The sequence below is a fragment of the Sycon ciliatum genome, chromosome 2 (assembly GCF_964019385.1).
Source record: "Sycon ciliatum chromosome 2, ocSycCili1.1, whole genome shotgun sequence".
In the NCBI taxonomy this organism is placed as follows: domain Eukaryota; kingdom Metazoa; phylum Porifera; class Calcarea; order Leucosolenida; family Sycettidae; genus Sycon; species Sycon ciliatum.
Window position 1 is genome coordinate 44,801,270 of NC_088644.1, and position 23,731 is coordinate 44,825,000.

The 23,731-nt window shown below is 47.6% G+C and overlaps 1 protein-coding gene across 1 annotated transcript in view; it reads right to left on the reverse strand.

Moving 5' to 3' along the window:
• Positions 1-23,731, reverse strand: part of LOC135810260 (leucine-rich repeat-containing protein 15-like) — a 342,979-nt gene that overhangs the window by 306,968 nt on the left and 12,280 nt on the right. The window contains exons 4-5 of the mRNA XM_065323740.1: positions 10,642-10,713; positions 3,319-3,390 (exon numbers count right to left, since the gene is read on the reverse strand). Of these exons, the coding sequence (XP_065179812.1) occupies positions 3,319-3,390; positions 10,642-10,713 (144 nt within the window). The remainder of the gene's footprint in view (positions 1-3,318; positions 3,391-10,641; positions 10,714-23,731) is intronic.

The window sequence follows — 23,731 nt, forward strand, 5'->3', positions numbered from 1 at the left end:
GTTCTGCCCGTACTAGTAGTAGTAGAATCCTAAAGGACGTTTTGGCTCTTCGTTGAGCTCATTTAGTTATTACACATAGACACTCAGTGTCTTTCCACTCGGAAACAATTCTCCTCATACTTCAGTAAGAATCATTATCATTAGTATCAGAGATACTCAAACTCGTGACTGTCCTCCAAGTAGTAATGCTGAGGAAGCGTCTACATCACGACGGCTGGGGTAGATATTCCCACCAGCCGTACGCGACGCAGAAAATGCTAGTGTCAGGATAAGGACATCGTGGAGGCGAATAGAGACATACCGTAGAAGTCTCCGGTAAACGAAAGCAATACGACGGGAAAAGAAGAAGACTGTATAACCATAAACGGGACAAGTCATGGCAGTAAGTATAGAACTAGAAAACGAATGGGAACAGGGTTGACTTGACATAAAACGTACATGTAACAATAAATCGTAGTGTTGTCCAACGGTAACACACAGTAGCAATAAATACTAGAAATGCATCGAAAGTGCAGCTGTCAAAATCAGAGACAATGTACAGAGTGAAGACGCATGCAATATCTAACACACCCACATGGACAGAAGTACTGCGTTGCATTGAACGATGATCTTCCTGCCCCTGCGCACATGCATATGATATGCCACACTTGATTTATCGTGTGTAAGAAATATCGGAAATAAGAATAGAAAGTCGTTTTTCAAACACCCACGCTATAACCGATACCTACTGTACAATGCTCAATTCAGGAGCGAGCCATGATCGCTGTACATTTTTTTTACTAGAGCCACGTGAACCCGTCATTTGTGAGCCATGAATAAGGGGAGTGGTGGTGTGGTCTGGGATGCTCTGCCGATCTTGGGTCTCGGCTTCATCATAACCAGGCGCGCCATTCTCTTCCTACTGCTAACCATCCTGTGTGGAGAAAACCCTGTCTCAAGCTCGTCTGCATTTCTACTGGGTTGGAATGGCTTCTGACATCACCGAATTTGTTCAATGCTGCCACACCTGTGCACAGATTCGAGCGAAGAATCCAACAAACCGTGCACCACTTCAGCCAATGATTGCCGGTTATCCGTTCGAAATTGTTGCCTTTGACATTGTCGGTCCTCTGCCTAAAACTTCACAGGGCCATAAGTATCTCCTGGTCATGGCAGATTACATTACGCGATGGGTCGAGGCGTTCCCTTTGCGCGATATCACTGCTGTTTCGGTCGCTGCAGCTGTCGTTAATGGTTGGATCAGTCGGTTCGGTGCACCTGAACAGCTTCATTCAGATCAAGGGACCCAATTCGAATCTCGGCTATTTGCGGATATCTGCTGTCTCCTTGGTATCCGCAAGACGCAAACCACGCCGTATCATCCTTCTGGCGATGGTCTGGTGGAGCGCGTCAACCGCACTTTTCTAGGTCTGCTGCGAGCCCACATTACTCCAACCAGTACGGAGTGGGATGCAACGTTCCCTCTCATCATATCGTCCTGCAGTGCACAAGTCCACTGGATTCAGTCCAGCGCGCCTTCAGTATGGTGCGGATGTCCGGTTACCAGCTGATATTGTGTTCAATTTACCTTCGCTACCTTCCACTGATATGCATACCTATGTCCGTAGTCTCCACACTTCTCTGCGCAATATTCACATTGAAGCCCGTCATAATGCGTATCTTGCTCATGCGTCTCAAGAACGGTACTATAACCGTCGCGTTCATGGTGAGCCTTATGTTGTCGGTCAGCAAGTATATCTTCATGATCCAGTTATCCGTGCTGGCGAGCACCGTAAATTTCATCGTTTCTGGTCTGGTCCACATACTATTGTGCGTGTTCATGGTCCGACATCATACACGTTATTGCTGAATGGTGTTGAACGTACTGTTCACTTCAATCGCTTGAAGCCAGTTACTTCATCGTGCCCAGTTTGCTTACCGTCGTCTGTCCATGATCTCCCCGACCCTGTGAGTTTGTCAGCTAATGACTTTGTTCCTGTTGTGCCACATGATGCAGATGACTCTGTGCCGAGTACGCCACCATTGTCGCCGCCTGTTGCCGTCTCACCCCTACCTCCCCCTGTTGCTACTCCAGTATTAGTGCTCCTGTGAGATTTGATGACTATGTTTTGTAGTTTGGTCATTGCATACCCATAATTAGTAGAAATGTAATTGTTGTTGCCCTGCTTGCCTATTATTCACGAGGTCGTGAATGGTGAGAGGAGGGGAATTATGTAGTATAGGCCAATGATTACTGATGATTGTTATTTCTTACATTTGTATTTCGTATTTCCTGCTCCTGTCCACGTGACGAATCTCTGGCCTTGTAAGCCGCGCGCATGCTCGCGTGTTTCTTGCCTTTCTCTCTCCTCTCCTCTGTGACAAGTAACATTAGTTTTACTATCGATATGAACAGTTTGAGTGTCTGATGAAACCTGGGAATAGTCTGGTATTACTATTAGGAAAGGGAATCCTACACATGCATCGACTAGGCGCCAGGCGGAAACTGATGGTGGTGGTGGTGGTGAGAAGGAGAGCTCTGCCCTAGAACTTTGCAGCCTAGAGAGCGTGCGTGGGCAGGCGTGTGTTTAACGCAATATTGCCAGGTGTGTCTTTACCACCATATTTATCAACCATAAGTACAGCTGGAGTGGTGTCTTCAACTTCATTCTCCAGATAATAATACTCAAAGATATTCCAGGTTTGTTCATCACGTATTATTAATATTATTATTATACGCACGTCCGCGTTTACGTCAACAGTAAGTCCACGTATTCGCATGTGCCAGAAGGCAGGCAGAGTGGGCAGAGAGGAAAACAAAAAATAAAAGTAAAAAGACAGCAGGCGATAGGCACATAACTCATGTTCGATGATAGGCGCTCAATGCACGGGATCTATTCGAAAGATCAAAAAATAAAACAAGAATAACAGACAACGACGATAGGTTTGTAACTCATGGTCGATGGTAAGTGCTAAATGCACGGGATCTGTACAATGCCTCTGTCCCATCCGTTAGTTACTGCGTACAGCCTAGCACAGCTCGCGCCACGCTGGCCTGTCCACGTATTAAGCAGTACTATATATAAACACAGTTATGCAACTGTTCCCTGCGTTATGCAACTGTTCCCTGCGTTATGCAACTGCTCCCTGCGTTATGCAACTGTTCCCTGCGTTATGCAACTGCTCCCTGCGTTATGCAACTGTTCCCTGCGTTATGCAACTGTTCCCTGCGTTATGCAACTGTTCCCTGCGTTATGCAACTGTTCCCTGCGTTATGCAACTGTTCCCTGCGTTATGCAACTGTTCCCTGCGTTCAGTGGTACAATTGAGAATACTTACAGTTGTTCGAGGTTTGTTAGACCAGAGAACACACCATCACTTAAATTCTGGATGTGATTACCGCCCAAATATCTACAAACGACAAGCCAAAAGGACAATGTTGTTCTTGCTTAGTTCCAGGTAGTGAACAAAACACAGAGTTTAGGATTGTAGTAGTTCTAATCTAAAACGGCGAATCATGACCTTGTTTTCAGAAATAACCTAGACTCCTAACCACAACATGATTCATATGCAACTAAGTAAGGTTGCACAGTTCACACACACCACTGTAACATAATTATAGTCTCCGTCATTTGTAAAATATAGTGAAAAGAAGAAGGACAAAATGTTACGAGTTATGACTAACTGTCCACCAACGTACCCAGATCTTATACAGTCAGCGAGTGCGATAAAATGGCACAGAACTGACAAGGAGTATTGTTACTGAGTTATAGTCATAACTCGTAACATTTTGTCCTTCTTTTTTTCACAATAATTTAATTGGCTCACCATCCGAGTAAAATATAGTCTCCGTCTTTTTTATTCTATTGTCAAGCATAAGGTTGGTTGCAAAGCTAAGAAAACACAATTTCTAACGATTCATTGTTTGACAATGCAGAAAAATAACCGGCCGCCGATGCTTGAAAAATATATTGGCTAAAATATACCTAAACGGGGACTTCCCCAGGGACTCATAGTCCTTGGCAGATCATCGAGTTAGAAAGGGTCCAAAAATCCTCGGTCTTCGTTTGGGTTCATTAAGTTAATGTTTTGTTATGTTTGCAACCCCCCCCCCTTTTGTTATATTGATGAAGAAATCAAGCAGAAATAGAGGAAGTGCGTGCTGTAAGGTTTGAAAGTTCTGGAAATTTCAATGCTTTTCAAACAGAATCTGTCATTGTTTTAGAGAATTATCCACAAAGGGCGAATAACTCATGGATTAAATTAGTAATCTAGAGGGCATAATTATAATCTTCGTTCTGCGTTTCCTAAAACTTCAGAACATTTGAAAGTTATAGAGGGATACATGATTTTGCATAAGGCACTGTAGGGCAGATCTTAAAATGAAGGGAAATTTTGTTGCACCATTTACTGTGCGCTGCCGTCTGGGTATCCTATGCACGTAACACTTTTTTATTTTTATTTATTTATTTCACTCAACTCGTGGTTCATGACCAATTGGCATGCAAAGTGCGAGAGAGGGGTGATAGCCAACCACGGCAAGAAAAGAAAAGAAAGGAATATAGAAAAAGAGAAGAAAGAAGGATAGACAAGAATCCAGCAATGAGATCCTATCGTACTACATTATGCGATCGGAGTGCATTTTTAAAGCTGGAAAGACATTTTGATGTCTTAACATGCTGGGGAAGTTGCAGCCAAAGGCTGTAGGACAAAAACAGAGGAGAGTTGGTAAATGCGGCTGAATTAGCACGGGGAAGTGAGAGACTATTACGAGTGGATCGGGACAGAGAAAACCAATTGAATACGGAGAGATGAATGGGAATTTTGCCTAGGCGAATTCTGTGGATCAAAACGCAAAGCTGCTGTTTGCGATTATCCTGCAGTGGCTGAGTATTGCTGATACAATAGAGCTCAAGACTAGGAAATAAACGCTGCTTGTTAAACAATATTTTAAGAAGAGATTTATGTTGGATTTCAAGTTTGTTCACAAGATGTTGACTTACAGTCCATTCAGAAAAAGATGGACTTCTAGCTTTTGGCCATAAATGGGTCAAACTTTGAGTTTTTTTAGAATTTTTTTCTGCAATCCCCTATGGAATCCTCTTCCAATTATGTTTCTGAAGTTTTTTTGTCCAAAAAGCAAGCCATAACAAGAATAGAATTTCGGCCAGGTTTTGCCCCAACAGCACTGAATTGGGAAAAACCATAAAAATCCAGGCCGTTTGACCCCGCCTGCAAACGTGCATTGTGCGGTTCGAATCCCAGTTCAGGTACCCTTTTTGGACCCTTTTTCAAATTTCAAATTTCGCAGCACTGCACTGTGTACGATGAAATCACGAAAAATCGCCAAATACGGGAGCTCGCCAGAGCCAGAGCCCATCTTTTTATGAATGGACTGTAGACTACACCAAGACTGACATGCATACTGGAAAATAGGTAACAGATACGAGCGATAAAACATAGAAAGGCATGTATTTGGCAAATGAGAACGATGAGGATATAGTATGCCGAGAACGCTACTAGTTATCTTGCAAATATAGTCTACATGAGGAGCCCATGTTAGACAGTCATCAATAATTATACCAAGGTGCTTATGTTCATGGACAATTTCTATGGTCGATGAGCTGCCAGGACATGATAAAGACACATTACAGAACTGATCACTAGCACCGCTACAGAAGAACATCACTTTGGTCTTACTAGTGTTCGGTCTCAGCTTCCAAGTCGACATCCAAGAAATGGCGGAGTTTATCTTTTCCTGGAGGTCATTGACTAGCAATTGCTTGCAACTACTTGAAGCCGAAACTGTGGTATCATCGGCGAACAGTGAAACATTAGGGACAGACATCGGTAGATCATTGACGTAGACTAAAAAGAATAGTGGCCCCAGGATTGACCCCTGTGGCACACCAGAATTAATTGCCTGGGGAGACGAGATGGTGTTGCCGACGCGTACAGCCTGTAACCTGTCAGTTAGGTAGCTTTCAAAGAAACAAAGCAGGTTGCCACCAATGCCATAGGCACCCAACTTGGCAATCAGGCCTCTATGCCAAACAGTGTCAAAGGCTTTCGCCAGGTCAAAGAAGCACATGCCAGTATGTTCTTTCAAATGTCGGGACTGCATGATGTTTTGGATTAGGTGGACTAGGTGCAGAGCTGTGGAGTCCCCTCGCCGGAAACCAGACTGCATGGTATGCAAGTACGGGAACAAGTGTCGATATAGCTGATCGTACACAATGCGCTCAAACAGCTTTGAAATACAGCACAGTAGGGAGATGGGTCTATAGTTCGTTGCATCCGACCGGCAGCCTTTGCGCTTATAAATTGGGACCACTAATGCATATTTCTATGCGGAGGGAAAGATTCCAGACGACAGAGATGTTAAAGAGCAGCGATAACAGATATGCTAGGCTTTCTTGGAGGTGTTTCAGGATTTCGTTTGGTATACCATCGTAACCAGGAGACTTCTTATTGGGGAGACTGCGTATGTATCTGGTTACAGTACGGGATGAAATCGTCAGCGATGTAAACGTTGAGTCTACAGGTATTTGGTGGATAGGAGGAACTAACCATTCAGGTCTATCCTTAACGCAGAAGCTGGTAAACTGCTCATTCAGAGCATCCGCAATATCAAGAGGCGCAGTGGCGGAACTTTGGTCAGATCGTGTGATTGCTGTTGGACTAGAGCCCAATGACGATGCTGATTTACGAAGAGTTCTTATAAATGAGTGAAGTGATGGACGCTGGCTGTCGGTGAGAGTAGTAATGGACTGGATGTATTCTTTTAGGGCTACACGTGATAACGTTTTTGCTATATTAAATGACGTTTGTACTGCGTTGCATTGGACGGGGTAGGGTATTTTTTATAGATGCTGTAGAGGTCATGCTTTCTCTTAATGCCTGCCCTGAGCACTGGTGTCATCCATGGTGGATCCTGGCGTGAAGGGCGGCTTCGGTTTCTGGTGGTTGACTGGTGATCGCGGTGAGAAGAGCAGACTGAGAGAGACGATTCGAGGACAGACGAGAAGTTAGAAACGGCGGAGGGAAAGATTCCAGACGACAGAGATGTTAAAGAGCAGCGATAACAGATATGCTAGGCTTTCTTGGAGGTGTTTCAGGATTTCGTTTGGTATACCATCGTAACCAGGAGACTTCTTATTGGGGAGACTGCGTATGTATCTGGTTACAGTACGGGATGAAATCGTCAGCGATGTAAACGTTGAGTCTACAGGTATTTGGTGGATAGGAGGAACTAACCATTCAGGTCTATCCTTAACGCAGAAGCTGGTAAACTGCTCATTCAGAGCATCCGCAATATCAAGAGGCGCAGTGGCGGAACTTTGGTCAGATCGTGTGATTGCTGTTGGACTAGAGCCCAATGACGATGCTGATTTACGAAGAGTTCTTATAAATGAGTGAAGTGATGGACGCTGGCTGTCGGTGAGAGTAGTAATGGACTGGATGTATTCTTTTAGGGCTACACGTGATAACGTTTTTGCTATATTAAATGACGTTTGTACTGCGTTGCATTGGACGGGGTAGGGTATTTTTTATAGATGCTGTAGAGGTCATGCTTTCTCTTAATGCCTGCCCTGAGCACTGGTGTCATCCATGGTGGATCCTGGCGTGAAGGGCGGCTTCGGTTTCTGGTGGTTGACTGGTGATCGCGGTGAGAAGAGCAGACTGAGAGAGACGATTCGAGGACAGACGAGAAGTTAGAAACGGCTGTATCAATATCAAGGCCGCATAAAAGGTCACTCCAGTGAGTTGCGGCAATTTCAACATTGACGCCTTCCCATTGCGATTGAGTGAGCAATCATCCAAGGATTAGGGTTTCACCTTTTGACGGTACCCAGTTACTGCTCTGGACATCTGGACATCGTCTTCCATTCTCTCAATGGGCTCTGACTTTCTTTCAAACTCTTGCTCGTTACGGCTCAGGTAGACGCAACCTCTCTGTGTAGGATCTGATTGCGCTCTTCCTTCAGGCTCTTTCCTCTTTGCGTATCAACTGTGATTGTCGGCTGTAGTCGGATGTCCCTTTGCTATTTGGATGGGTACTTTGAGAAATGCTCGTACCGCGACGTTCATTGTTCGTGGACTGTGTTCGAAATCATAACAGCGACAACTCGCTCGTGATTTGAAAACGCATCCCGTCGACTTCTGAGGACTCCAGGACCTGAAAACAAAGGTCCCGTTCGACAGAAGTATTAAGCTCACAGGCTAGTGAGGTTTTGCCTCACAAAAAACTTTTGTGCACCCGCACATGTTGTCCAGGCATCAGGGGTCCAGCCTCCCTTTACACGCAGCGTCTACAACTGTGCCCTTCTATCAGTGCAGCAGATATTAAATAATAAATATGGTGGTAAAGACACACCTGGCAATATGGCACCTGCCCACACACGCTCTCTAGGCTGCAAAGTTCTAGCACAGAGCTCTCCTTCTAGCCACCACCACCATCAGTTCGCGCCTGGCGCCTAGTCGATGCATGGTTGGCGGTATCCGACATAGCCGTCTGGTACATCAAGTAGCGCATGTCACATAGAAGATGACACAGCAACGACATAGCTCGACTGCGAAGTACGTTTCGTCCCCGCTGGACTCATCAAGCAATCTTCTTCTTGGATGTCTTCATACGGTACAATTTTATTGGCTTGAATTGCTACAAATTGCGTGAGATTCTGCTAGTTTATCGGCCGAGTCGGACGCCATGCCGACAGTGGCTGTGCCAAGTGTTACTCCGACAGTCGCTACAGCAACTCCAATTCCGGAGTTACCAGCTTCACCGCCGGCTCAGTCGTCCACTGTCATTGATACAGCAGCTACTACTATGCCTAGTACGCCTACTACTGCTATGCCTAGTATGCCTACTACTAATATGCCTAGTATGCCTACTACTGCTATGCCTAGTATGTCTACTACTGCTGTTACTCCTGTTATTATGCCTGATACAGTTTAAGTCGCTACTCCTGTTAGTGTGCCTGATGTGTCAGGGCCTGTTTCGTCAACTCCAATGTCGCCGCGCTATCCGTCAAGAATGCGCCGGGCCCCTGATCGCTTGATTTTGTGAGTACTGAGTGACTATCTTAGCATTAGTCATGAGTGACTCGCCTAGCAATTCTGACATTGCCTTAGAGTGTCCTATTCCGCTATTTGTCTGTAATAGCATAGTATTGTGTCATAGTTAGTCGGATATAAGGATTTGCTCTTGTGTATAGTTTTTTTTGATGCATTTTGATTATATATATATGCATTATTGCTATTCCCACTTGACTACTTCTTTAAGGAAGGAGGATTGTTATAGATTGATCTATTATTAATATTTGTGGTACGATCTACGATCTACGTTCTGCTACGTGTGTCGTTCTACGTTCCTTTGATGCATGCATGACAAAAAGTGACAATGTCTTACCTCATTAGGAATCAGTCTTCTTCTGCATTACGTCTGCATGGCTGACGTGTGTCTTACTTTGGTACGAGCTGACGAGGCATACTGTCGTGTCATAGCGCCATTAGTGCCACGACAGCACTGACGTGGCTCTGCTGCTTATCTCTTCATGATTGCCTTTAACATGTTCACTTCTAAATTATCCCAGAACAAACCAGATGGTGTTTCCTGCTGTGGCATACGCGAGTTGCATGGAATGAATCTTGCGTGCGTACGTTATAACAATTTCTCCTTGTCGCAACTTGGCTACCTAAGCTACAACTACACTACACTACACTGAAACCACTGCTACCTGCCTGCCACAAGTCCGGCCTTATGCCGGCGGGGATGTCCGAGACGATGTAAGAAAACTGGAGCTCGAAAAATTAGTTGTGTCACTTTGTGATTCTGCATTTGAAAGCTCTATTTTTGCTGGCTTTGCTTGCATGGCAGGGGACATGTACCGGATAGGGCCAGCCATGGTGGGTCACGTGATGACAGCCCCAAGCCTACCAACCGCAGCCACTGCACACTGAACAAGTTCAGGCATGATCACGTCTTTTCTCCTGGCAACTGGGTGTCTGTTCACCTACCACTTGCTGTCCACGCACCTTTTCATTACGAGGTCGGCGAGTCTCCATACGACAGCATATCTGCTGTGTCGTTTCTCGAGGCTGCAGGACCTCACTTCACACATCTTCTACTCTCTGTGTAGGCACTCCTGCCGGCGCCATCTCCTCAGACCTTCTACACTCTCACACTTGTCATTTTGCTCTTACTCATAGCGCTCTGTTAATGATCCCAGCATTCTCTTTTATCCACAACCGAGTCCATTAAACCAATGCAATCTACCCTGTCCTTACATTCCCGGGTCATTAGCAGCACACCCATACATTAGAACGATAATGTGACACCGACTAAGGTCTATAGAAATCAAACCGCAAACATCACAATTCTGCGATCTACACCATACCGCACAATGCGAAAACGTATTCTAAAACAAATCCACAACAGTACAACTGTAAGGCTTGTCATGAAAGAGGTTTCTTTGAGGGACAGTGCATACACATAAAGAGCTTGTCCGCATAATATGCACATAAGTCAATCAGCCAGGAAAACAAGATTAGGTGAGTTGAACTGGTGCCTCGGTTGCAAAATAAACATAGAAACATTCTTTTTTTACTCTGTTTTTGCAGAGATGACGGGGCCGAGATTTACAGAATAGTTTAACTTACAGATACTGAAGGAGTGTTAGGTTGGCAAATACATCGGGAGGTAGGCTTGCAAGTCGATTCGAGCTCAGATATCTAAAAAAGAGACGAGAAAATTGCATCCAGGAGAATACTTGTGTACAGTGATGGCCTCTAACATATCAGGTAGTAACGGGTTATAGGAAATGTGTGCGGTGTCCTATAAATCATCCTTATCGTGTAGATTTAAGAGAGCATGTCCGAGGAAACCAGACGTTGCGTGAAAATGATGTCTCCAATTTAAGCCAAATTGTGCAGGTGATTTTCTTTTGAGGTGTAGATTGACTGTGCAGATCCTTTGAAAACGTTTCTCAAGGGAACCCCATTAACTGGCCTTCTCATTGAAAATTGTCGTAATATCACTTGATAAATTATTACCCTAGAACAGCCACCGGTGTCATTTGACACCGCGCGAGTCAAACTTTTGGAATTACCGAAATATGGCTAATCAGAATAAGCTCAAATCTTGTGACTATTTCTAGTTTTGCTTCCTCTTTCGTCTGCCATAAACCTTTGATTTGTAATTGATGAGGTACCATAATGGCGAGTACGTATACCTAGAACGACCAACCAGTGTCATTTGACACCTGCACTAAAAAAAGCCATTATTCCCGTAGCTATGCAGAAGACGTTACTTCAGTAACGTCTGGCGCTAGCCAGGGTCCACACAGCTTTAATTCCCATAGCTATGCAGAAGACGTTACTTCAGTAACGTCTGGCGCTAGCCAGGGTCCACACAGCTTTAATTTGGTATTTGTTTGTTTGTGTGTTTGTTTGTTTGTTTGTTTGTGTCACGCCTGGCGCTATCCGTATTTGACGGCAAAAAAGCATAGGATGTTATAAATTTTTCAATTCTCCTTTTTCAGGCATATCCTGGGATTCGAACCCGCACTATCGCCCTACATGCATTCCCCCATACACTTCGCATTCATACCCATTCTTCCAAGTTGCTTCACGTTAATCTTGCGTTTGAAAGCCGTATTTGAATATTGCGGGCAGCTAGACGGTGTCGTATTACCCTCGATCGTACCTGTCCCGTACCTATTCCCTACCGTACCGTGCCATCAAAGATGGCTGGCCACAATGCATATTCAAATAGGGCTTTCAAATGCAAGATCACAATGTGAAACAACTTGGAAGAATTAGTATGTATGCGAAGTGTGTCGGGGGCTGCATGCAGGGCGCGCGATAGTGCGGGTTCGAATCCCAGTTTTTAAAAAAAGGATTTTTTTTAAGAAAACATCCCTATGCTTTTTTTTGTCTAGGTCATCAAGGCAAAAAAGCATAGCGCAGGGCCCTGAGCTTCCAAGCTCTCTCGTTTGGTATTTGTTTGTTTGTGTGTTTGTTTGTTTGTGTCACGCCTGGCGCTATCCGTATCTGATGGCAAAAAAGCATAGGATGTTATAAATTTTTCAATTCTCCTATTTTTCAGGCATACCCTGGGATTCGAACCCGCACTATCGCCCTACATGCATTCCCCATACACTTCGCATTCATACCCATTCTTCCAAGTTGCTTCACGTTATTATCTTCCGTTTGAAAGCCCTATTTGAATATTGCGGGCAGCTGTATGTGGCCAGCTGTGTTTGATGGTACGGTACGGTACGGGAGACGGTGTCGTATTACCCTCGATCGTACCTGTCCCGTACCTATCCCCTACCGTACCGTGCCATCAAAGACGGCTGGCCACAATGCATATTCAAATAGGGCTTTCAAATGCAAGATCACAATGTGAAACAACTTGGAAGAATTAGTATGTATGCGAAGTGTATCGGGGGATGCATGCAGGGCGCGCGATAGTGCGGGTTCGAATCCCAGGTTATGTCTTAAAAAAATGGATTTTTTAAAGAATTTATAACATCCCTATGCTTTCTTTTGTCTAGGTCATCAAGGCAAAAAAGCATAGCGTAGGGCCCTGAACTTCCAAGCTCTCTCGTTTCAGCTAGATGGAAACAGTATGAACACATATCGAAGGTGTCGGCCATATTGCTCGTATGCCAACCAGACAAAAGAAAGGTGCATGGGCAGGAAAATTGCTGAATACAGGACGGAATATATGATCAACATACAACCGTCGGGAAAGAATCGCGAATTTGGGGCGGGTAAACATTAGTGCACAGATTATAAAAACACTTTTCAACTAATGTCCTTGATAATGCTCATTCCCTTTCATTTTCCTGCAAATTGCCCCAGAGGAGCCATCGTGGTCTGACGGCCATGGAAATACTAGAATGGATGTAGCCTATTACTTTTTGCCCCCAGTAGCCAAATCAGTCAGTTTCACTGGTTACATCACCTTGCTGAGAGTAAGACGGCTTGAAATGTGCTTGGATCCATACAAAAACTGGATCCAAGTTGATCCAATTTTTGAATTTTTGAAATTGTTGCTATGCTGTGACGTAGCACTTTCAAGCCCTATTCTACGAGCCAGGTCGCAAAAAAAAGACCACGCGTCGGCGGGCTAGTCCTGCGTCAGCCCCGGCCACTCAAAGCCCCGCGGCCGCGACCCAGCCTGACTCGTCGCCCGCGTTCACGTCGCAGCAATCTGCCGAGATCTCCCGAGCCGTGCAAGATGCAGTGGCGTCCTGCATGACGTCATTGACAACATCGATGGGTCTACCGGTGGTACCTCCACATGCACAGCCAACAGTAGCAGCAGCAACAGCAGCACAGCGGGCTGGTCCAGTCTCTGACGGTGATGTTGTGGTGCCTGAGCATGAATATGTCCAGCCTTCACTGGCTTCAGCACTAAGACCAGACCAGGAGAGTCTCTTCCTGGACGGCGATTTGCTCGCCCCAGAGCGTCCACCATCCATCCCATTGCCTGCCCTCAGCGACCATCTCACGGACAAGATTATCAAACGTGAGTACGTTGATTTTGGTAGGGTACTGGGGGAGCTGGCTTTTGATACGAGCATGGGTCCTGACAGTGGGTTCAGCCTGCAGGGGACGGGGGACCACATCACCCTTGTGCCATCTGCCATGTCGTCGTCATCCCATCTAAAGAAAGTTGTAGACTTGACATTGTGGTCGGAGGCGTTCTCAGCCTTCGCCCAAGTAGCCCTCCACCACGACCCCGGCAGAGGTCCGGAATTATTCAAGTATCAAAGCACAATCGTGAAAGCGGCCGCACGCTATACATTCGGTGCGTGGTCCGGCTTCGACATGTCGTTCCGTGCAAGAGCTGCACGCAGCAAATCTAGCCTTGCCACGTCAGATCCGGAACTCTGGTCGGAGTGGTTTACAAACTCCATCCTGCCTCCCTGCCGTCACTGCAACCGGCAAGGTTATTTAGCAGTTCGCTGCCCCCGCGCCCGTAGCCTAGCTTCACTGTCTGAAGGGCCCGCAGCCAAACGCCCCTTTCCGGCACAGCGATCAGGGGCTACCGCTCAGCCAAACGCCCCAGCTGTCTGCCGCGACTACAACCAAGGCCGCTGCCAACGCGCAGCCTGTCGCTACGGCCACCAGTGCAGCACATGCTTTGGCAGCCACCCCGCCAAGTCATGCCCAGGAAAGCCAGCCGCCACCAGCCGCGACCAATAGCTCGCAGTGGCCCAGCTTTGAGACTCGGTCACTCCAGTCACTCACCAATAACTCTACACTCACCCAGGCCAATAGCACTCACACACTCTACCCGGCTGCTCACATCTCTCCTACACGCACCCTCGCTCACGAGCCAATCCGTTTGCACACGCCTGTAAATCCCATAAGCGTTTCTTACCTGCTTGACGCTTTGTGTAAGCATCCTGATCCGGCTTTTGCCTCATTCGTAATACATTCTTTGTCTTATGGGTTCGATGTTGGGTTTGCTGGTCCCCGTACCTTCCGAGTCTCTCGTAATCTCAAATCAGCGATTGAGCACCCTGACATTGTCGATGCTGCCATCGGTCGTGAAATTGCCGCAGGTCGCATGGCCGGTCCCTACCAAGAGCCCCCCTTCCCACTTACGCAGGTCTCCGGTTTGGATGTGGTACCCAAGAAGTCACGGTCGGTGCAAAAATGGCGCTTGATTATGCATCTGTCAGCACCACAGGGCCACTCAGTGAACGATGGTATCCTTGTCGACAAATTCTCTGTACAGTACTGTTCCGTCGACGACGGCGTAAATCTCGCACGGTCCCTCGGCCGCGGCTGCCATCTGTGGAAGGTCGACCTCCAAGACGCATTTCGCATTTGTCCAGTACGGAAAAAAGGACTGGGAACTATTATGCCTGTTCTGGCGCGGGCAATATTACGTAGACAAATGCCTACCCTTCGGCCTTCGCTCATCACCGTCGCTGTTTAACAAAGTCGCAGATGCCCTCCAGTGGGTCATGTCGCAACTTCGACGTAGCCCCAGTCATCCACTACTTAGACGACTACCTTGGTGGAGCGACGGACTCTATCGGCGCGCAGCACCAGCTTGACCGTGCCCTGGTAGCCTGCCACGACTTGGGCTTCCCGGTCAATCCGAAAAAGGTGGAAGGCCCTAGTACAACCCTGACATTCCTCGGTGTCATGCTGGACACAGAGCGCTTCGAAATCCGCCTCCCATCCGACAAGTTAGAAGACCTTCTCATTGCCCTCAAGGCTTGGCAACATACCCGCCCTACGGCCCGCAAGTCTGAATTGTTGTCCCTGATAGGTCACCTCAGCTTTGTCTGCAAGGCGGTCCCTGCGGGCCGCGTGTTTCTGCGCCGCCTCATTGATCTCAGCCCGACGGTCCCGAATCCAAATGATTACATCAGAATCACAGAAGACGCCAAAGCAGACATCCAGTGGTGGCTTGACTTCCTCCCTGCCTGGAATGGCGTCGCCTTCTTCCTGGAACCCACGTGGTCAGCCGCCGCTGATATGGACCTCTACACGGACGCATGTAGAGCCATCGGCTATGGTGCTTTCTTCGCCGGCCAGTGGCTCCAACACCGGTGGCAGAGGCACCAATCCCAGAGATCCATCGCGTGGATGGAGCTCTTTGCCATCGTGGCCGCAGCATCCACATGGGCACCGCAGCTGCATCTGAAGCGCATCCGCTTCCACTGCGACAACCGTAGCGTATGCGACATCTGGCGCCGCTCACGCACAAAGTGCCACCCCCCCAGACTTTATGGCGCTTGTACGCACTTTGTTTGCCATTGCTGCCCGACACAACTTTCACGTCATAGTCTCCCACATCCCCGGCACTGACAATGCGATTGCTGACTCTCTGTCTCGGTTTCAGATGGCCCGATTTCGCCGACTGGCACCCACAGCACAAGAAACGCCATCTCCGGTGCCCGAGAGCACCTACTCCCTCTGATGGTGGAGGGTCAGGCCTACCAGTGGCTAGGCCTGTCAGCGTCCACACGTGCCACATACGCGACAGCCTGGAACGACTGCACCAATTCTGCCAACTAGTTGGCACCAAGGCGATTACAGACACCATCATGCTGGCGTTTGTAGCCTACCTGGCGCGTCAACATGCCGCGTCAACCGTCCGCTTGTATGTGTCGGCGATCCGGGCAATTGCCAAAGAAAACGGCAAAGATCTCTCGTCGCGAAGAGTGGACCTCGCAGTTCAAGGAGTGGCACGTGCACAGGCCAACCGAACTAAAAACGCCAGTAAGCCAATCCTCCTGCCCCACAGGGCAGCTATGCGCAATGCCCTGATACGGTCTAACCTCAACGCGACCGACCGAGCCATGGTATGGGCAGCTATTTGCCTGGGCTTCTTTGCCTGTCTCCGGGCAAGTGAGCACACTTCCACAACCGCCACAACCATGTCAGATGTGGGCCTCCGAACAGAAGACCTCTCTGTCACGCCGCAGGCAATACAGGTCACAATCAAGAAGTCCAAGACCGACCAACTCGGCAAGGGTCCTCCGTCCGGCTCACAACCACCAACTCAACGGTTTGTCCGGTCAGAGCCATGTATACCTATCTCTCCAGATGCCCCAACCTGCCCAATAGACCACTGTTCGTTGACAGCTGTGGCAAGTTCCTAACTGCACAAAGACTCACACGTCTAATCCGTCAGCTCCTGAGCAGCGCAGGGTACCCACCGATCCAGTATTCACTGCACGGCCTCAGAGCCGGAGCCGCAACCACAGGAGCAATGAGCGGCTTCACTGAATCCGAGATCATGAAACTCGGCAGATGGCGAAGTGCCTGCTACAAGAACTATGTTCGCTGTGGAAAGTAACTGTTCACCGTCCGCAGGCGCGCACAGCCACACCCACATACACGCACCCGCAGACACATACACACGCACGCACACACACCCACGCACGCATACACACATGCATGCACGCGTACGCGCACCCGCAGTCTGATACCGCGCAAGCATGCATGCAGGTACACACGCTGCGCACACACTGGTACGCCCATTCGCGGACGTATGCACTCACGTTCTAGCATTGACTGTGCACGCACGCCTCTGATACTCATAAGTTATCTGCACCACTCAGTTGCTGTGCTATAGCTCCCACCTATGGCATAATGCCACCAATTGCTTTTGCCGACTACATGCGATTCAAACCCTTATCAGTGTCACTAAGGGAAAACAAACATACAAATGGCACGCATTTGAACTACGTACATGTAGCTGAAACGCTTGAATACCACACTAAGGTCATTCGGCTGACCAACGCAGAATTTGGGGCCATTCGGCGGTCTGGTCTGATTCCTAGCTTGTTGGTAACCGGCTTGAGGTTTCCAAGGTTGCTATGACAACGTGCAGTCATGCGCAGAGCCACCCAACATGCATTTGGGGGCCCAGGAAAGACAGAAACGCGTTGCTAGGCAACAGCAAAAGCGCTCGGCGAGTATCACGCTACTCATGCAGCGCGCACGTTGGCTTAGGGTATCACGCTACCCTTGCGCTGCGGGGTACCACATTGCCCATCGCTGGAATCAATCCCGCGCTCCGGATACCTTGCACTGGCCTCCTGACGGCCAAACTCAACCAACTTGTGCGCTGTGACGGGGGTTGTGCATGTATTAGCAACATAATGTGGCCCAGGTCGGCAGACTTTCAATTAGTCAAGCGAGCCGCGAGTACTCAGGCCCGGGTGCATGATCACTATTAGCAGCACTTATCGTCCATGCAGCAGTCGGGTTAATCTTCGTTCCGCATTTCCTGAAACTTCAGAACATTAACTTTGTAAGTTATAGAGGGATACATGATTTTGCATTAGGCACTGTAGGGCAGATCTGAAAATGAAGGGAAATTTGCTGCTCCATTTACTGTGCGCTGCTGTCAAAGTATCTAGGCCGCGACCAAATATGCTAAAAAAAGAGCATATTATGCTCGTAGCATATCAGGGAAAACGTCCATAATTGCCAAAGGCTTAGCGAAATATGCAAAAAGATATGCCAAAATATGCTCGACATAAGCAGAAAGTGTAGATCGTTTCAGTAAAATTACAACCTTGGAATGTTCATTGCTTTACGGCTATCATGCTTATGGTGCAAATCAAAACACATTCGAAATAGTATGGCTGGGGTGTGTCCCCAGCAACCGTAATGATAGTGTTCATCCATGGGGGAATGTTGCAAACGCCTCAACCATTCCATATTCATCCATAAAGGCATTTCTGAACGCATTTTGTCCATAATATGAATGATTTGTCTTCATTTTCTTCAGAATATTTGAATTATAATTATGCTGGCTTCATTCCAATATTCCCTTTGTCGTTCAATATGCCATATATGAACTGTTCCACAAAATATGCGGAAATATGCGCAAGCATATTTGGTCGAGGCCTAAAAATATCCAATTCACGTAACCATTTACATCCAACTATTAGGGTTTCACCTCTAGACGGTACTAGATACTGCTCTGGACATCTGGACACCGACTTCCATTCTCTCAATGGGCTCTGACTTTCTTTCAAAGTCTTGCTCGCTACGCTCAGGTAGACGCAACCTCTCTGTGTATGATCTGATTGCGCTCGTCCTTCATGCCCCTTCCTTTTTGTGTATCACCTGTGATTGTCGGCTGTAGCCGGATATCCCTTTGCTATTTGGATGGGGACTTAGTGAAATGGAAATAGCGTTGTTGTCCCACTGGCCCCCGCCACACAGCAACGCGAACTATTGATTGTGTCTCCATTCCTATTATTATAACAACAAATGACGAGGGCGCAGGAGGAGAATGAAAACAAAGGTCAAACGAAAAGTCAGTGCAGATCTTGCAGGCTACGCTGGTCAGGTCTTGAAAGTGCCATGGACAGTTGGAAGTGCAAGTGCGCAGCATAATGTTTGAAGAAAAAAGGTACATTCGAGGGTAATGCATGGAGTTTTCAGGAACATTCTGTATCAAACAAAAAACGTCACTTTACCGGGTTTTTTTGTTTGAAATCCTGGGACCCCGAGAGTAGTGAATGAAGACTCTTTTACGGTCGAAAGAAACACAATGGAAGAAAATGCAATACAAATTTAATGTGTCGCATCCCTGGCTCTCAGTGACCGGACCCAGGAATCACTACGAGCGGCGACTGAATAGACGTGTGGCCTCACGACAAGCCCGACAGAACCTAGGGGCCAACCAGTATAGCTGGCTTGTTCCAAGTTCAACCCCACACGATCAACCGACAAAGACTGTTAGTTTTACGTTGTGAGTAGTCATTCAAATCCGAGCTCAAAGTAAACCAAGACAGAGAGCTGGGACCGAGTCTCGACTGCAGTAAAAGAGAAAGCGAGAGCTTCTTTTATAGCGCAATTTAGAGATATGATCATTGCCTAGAATGATACGAGGTATTTCCAGGAACTACTAGAACAGGTAAAAGTGGAATATGAGCAGCCAGTCAGCAGAAAAGCAGATTGCACGTACGTAATCATTCGAGAAGAGAGAGAAAGAAAGACATGGAGAAGAAAGACCAAATTGGGATGTGGGGAGCCCACTCACCCACGTCAGAGTACATGATGTGCGTATATGAGGGTCACGTTGGGGAGCCCACTCACCCAACGTGCCATAGTTCATCGGCTTCTTATGGTAAGTTCTCCTTCATTCTCGGCCTTGCTTGCGTGATACTCTGGTGACGGTTTTCGTTCTTGCACACGTCTCCTCTCTTGCACTTAGCTCTTGTTATACAATGTTATGTTAGTCTTGCCTCCTTGCACGAAGAAAGGAGGCATCGTGGAACCCTGTAGAATGTCGTTGTGACGTGGTTTCGCACAAAGCCTGGAGTCACATTTCCAAGAAGTGAAGCACTTCCTGGAAACGTACAACGAGAGAACCTACCTGATCAGGTTCCCGCGTTGGGTCACATGATGTGCCATGCCAAAAAGACATGTCATCTATATGGGAAGGCCCGTGTCGCTCAACCTACATGCTAAGCACGTGGGACAAGACACTGGCCAAACCACATTCTATCAAAAAGGGCGTGACAGCTCAGCACAGAGATGCTCCCTATGGAGATCCTGCTTTCACAGGACTATCAGGCAGCAGTTCAGGGACGTGACAAATGCAAACCCCGAAAACCGTAAAAGGAAAAATTCAAACCAAAAGAAAAAACAGTGCGTGATTAACATTATAGAGTAGATTTCATCTACTGGGTTGGAATGGCTTCAGACATCACCGAATTTGTTCGATGCTGCCACACCTGTTCACAGATTCGAGCGAAGAATCCAACAAACCGTGCACCACTTCAGCCAATGATAGCCGGTTATCCGTTCGAAATTGTTGCCTTGGACATTGTCGGTCCTCTGCCTGAAACGTCACAGGGCCATATGTATCTCCTGGTCATGGCGGATTACTTTACGCGATGGGTGGAGGCATTCCCTTTGCGTAATATCACTGCTGTTTCGGTCGCTGCAGCTGTCGTTAATGGTTGGATCAGTCGGTTCGGTGCACCTGAACAGCTTCATTCAGATCAAGGGGCCCAATTCGAATCTCGGCTATTTGCGGATATCTGCCGTCTCCTTGGTATCCGCAAGATGCGAACCACGCCGTATCATCCTTCTGGCGATGGTCTGGTGGAGCGCGTCAACCTCACTCTTCTAGGTCTGCTGCGTGCCCACATTACTCCAACCAGTACGGAGTGGGATGCAACGTTCCCTCTCGTCTTGCTGTCATATCGTGCTGCAGTTCACAAGTCCACTGGATTCAGTCCAGCGCGCCTTCTGTATGGTGCGGATGTCCGGTTACGAGCTGATATTGTGTTCAATTTACCTTCGCCACCTTCCACTGATATGCATACCTATGTCCGTAGTCTCGACACTTCTCTGCGGAATATTCACGTTGAAGCCCGTCATAATGCTCATCTTGCTCATGCGTCTCAAGAACAGTTCTATAACCGTCGCGTTCATGGTGAGCCTTATGTTGTCGGTAAGCAACTATATCTACATGATCCAGTTATCCGTGCTGGCGAGCACCGTAAATTTCATCGTTTCTGGTCTGGTCCACATACTATTGTGCGTGTTCATGGTCCGACATCATACACGCTATTGCTGAATGGAGTTGAACGTACTGTTCACTTCAATCGCTTGAAGCCAGTTACTTTATCGTGCCCAGTTTGCTTACCGTCGTCTGTCCATGATCTCCCCGACCCAGTGAGCTTGTCAGCTAATGACTTTGTTCCTGTTGTGCCACATGATGCTAGATGACTCTGTGCCGAGTACGCCTCTGTTGTCGCCGCCTGTTGTCGTCTCACCCCTGCCTCCTCCTGTTGCTACTCCAGTATTAGTGCGTCGATCAGGCCGGATCCGCACTGCTCCTGCGAGATTTGATGACTATGTTTCGTAGTTAGGTCATTGTATACCCGTAATTAGTAGAAATTTAATTGTTTTTGCCCTGCTTGCCTATTATTCACGAGGTCGTGAATGGTGAGAGGAGGGGGATTGTGTAGTATAGGCCAATGATTACTGACGATTGTTATTTCTTACATTTGTATTTCGTATTTCCTGCTCCTGTCCACGTGACGAATCTCTGGCCTTGTAAGCCGCGCGCATGCTCACGTGTTTCTTGCCTTTCTCTCTCTTCTCCGTCATGACAAGTAACCTTAGTTTTACTATCGATATGAACAGTTTGAGTGTCTGATGAAACCTGGGAATAGTCTGGTATTACTATTTGGAAAGGGAATACTACATTGGTGGCAGCGGTAAACGCTCTCGATCTCGTCTCCTGAGCTGTGGATCGTCTCCGAAGAAGCCTTGACACTCTGGACCACGCAGGTCACCCATTCTACCTTCGAGATGTCGTAGACTTACCTGTCTTCGTTATGAAACTACTAGTGCTAGTAACTTCAATGATGACTGTCGTCTCTTGCTGTTCGCTCTTTTATGTGCATGATATTTAGAGTGCCTGCTTGATGATTGCTTCAGTGTTTGCCTGTCTTTGCAACATCGCGCGGCGCCTGCCTGTCTACATTTTGTTCGTTTTCTGTACGTGCATCACTGCATGCACTACATCGATATACGTGTACGTAACCATGGTAACTAGGTTGTACATGTACTTGTACAGTCTGCCACGTGAACTTTTGAACAGCGTGCGTGCGCGGCGTTCCATTTTTGCTGTTGAAAAAAAGCGTACACTGTTTTTACTGCCTTCGGTTTCGTGCCCGTGCGGCCGCGCGGCTCAGCTAGCTAGCTCAACATTTTTTTTGTGCTTTGGAACTTTTTTTGGTGGATTCAAATTTTTGAATTTTTTAACGATGAAAAAGGCTCGGAAGGCACGAAAGAGAGAAGAGATGAGTTTTCATGATATCAACAGATATTCAGCAGCAAGCAGCACACCACGCGACGAACGACTACCCTCACCACCACAGTCGCCAGCAGGACAAGCAAGTTCAAGTAAGTTCTCACATGCTCAAGCCGCCACCACCTCCTTGCCCAAACCAATCTTGCTCCCAGACACGTTTGGCAGTCAACCTGGACAAGATTTTGTAAATTATATGAGCCACTTTGATAACGCATGTGCCCTGTAAGGCTACACCCATGAACAATGTTTGCGCCTGTTGCCGGCGCATCTGGTTGGCGTGCCACACGAGATGTTGACGGACATCGTTGCCAACTCGCCCAACATCACCTATCGCGAGGCAGTCGAACCGCTGCGCGCGAGACTGGAACCTCCGCAACTGGCCCTTATGCACGAGGAGACGCTCCGACAGAGAGTGAATTTGGCCACTGAAACCCAGTATGCGTTCGCGCAGGAGCTGCGACGTCTGGCACGCCAGGCTTATCCCGGGCAGAGTGGGCCGCTCCTGGACTCAATGCTGCTCCAGTTGTTCATCGACGGCCAGGCAACGAAAGACCTGCGTCTGGCACTTGCATCTCCACGACCTACGTCGTTGGATGCAGCCGTCCAAAAGGCGATTGAGGTGGGTGCCATCCACGCCCACGAACAATCTCGATCGGGATACGGTCAGCCGGTGTTTGCAACAGCTCCGCAACACCAACAACAGTCGACCCCCGCGCCCAGTCGACCCAGGCACTCGGAGTACAGCCCCATCCGGCCGCGCGTTGCCACGGAGAACCAGTAGTGACAGGTGAGAGAGCATCAGTAGTGACAAGTGAGAGAGCATCAGTAGTGACATGTGAGAGAACACCAGTAGTGGGTAGAGAGCACTGGGGAAAATAAGCAAAGTAACAACAAATGTGGTCATACTACAAGGAGAATAAACTTGCGAAAGTACGACACAGCAAATTACTGACCAACAACAAGAGGGAAAGACCAAGGAACTACAAGTTACGCTATGCTGTCCACTAACACCACCAGTTACTAAACAATCAGCTCATGCGATAACACAAGTTGTGTGGAATGTTGCTTTGCGTTCTGGAATCGTAGTTTGACCGTATTGTCCAATGGTCTTGCCAATATCGTTATCGACATGCATGAACATCCGCCGACGTCCTTCACAGGTGAGACTTTCAGCTCGTTCTTATCTTGGTTGCGCTCACCATCACCTCCTGATGATATTTCTATAACTTAGAACTTTCCAAGTTGGAAGGCTGTTGGAGTGTGCATCCAATATGTGCTGGAGCTGTTAGCCAGTTAGTTGTAGAGCGTCAGTACCGTCGTTCAGTGTCGTGCAATGTTGTTGCATGAGCTGATTGTTTATTAACTGGTGGCGTTAGTGGACAGTATAGCGTAACTTGTAGTTCCTTGGTCTTTCTC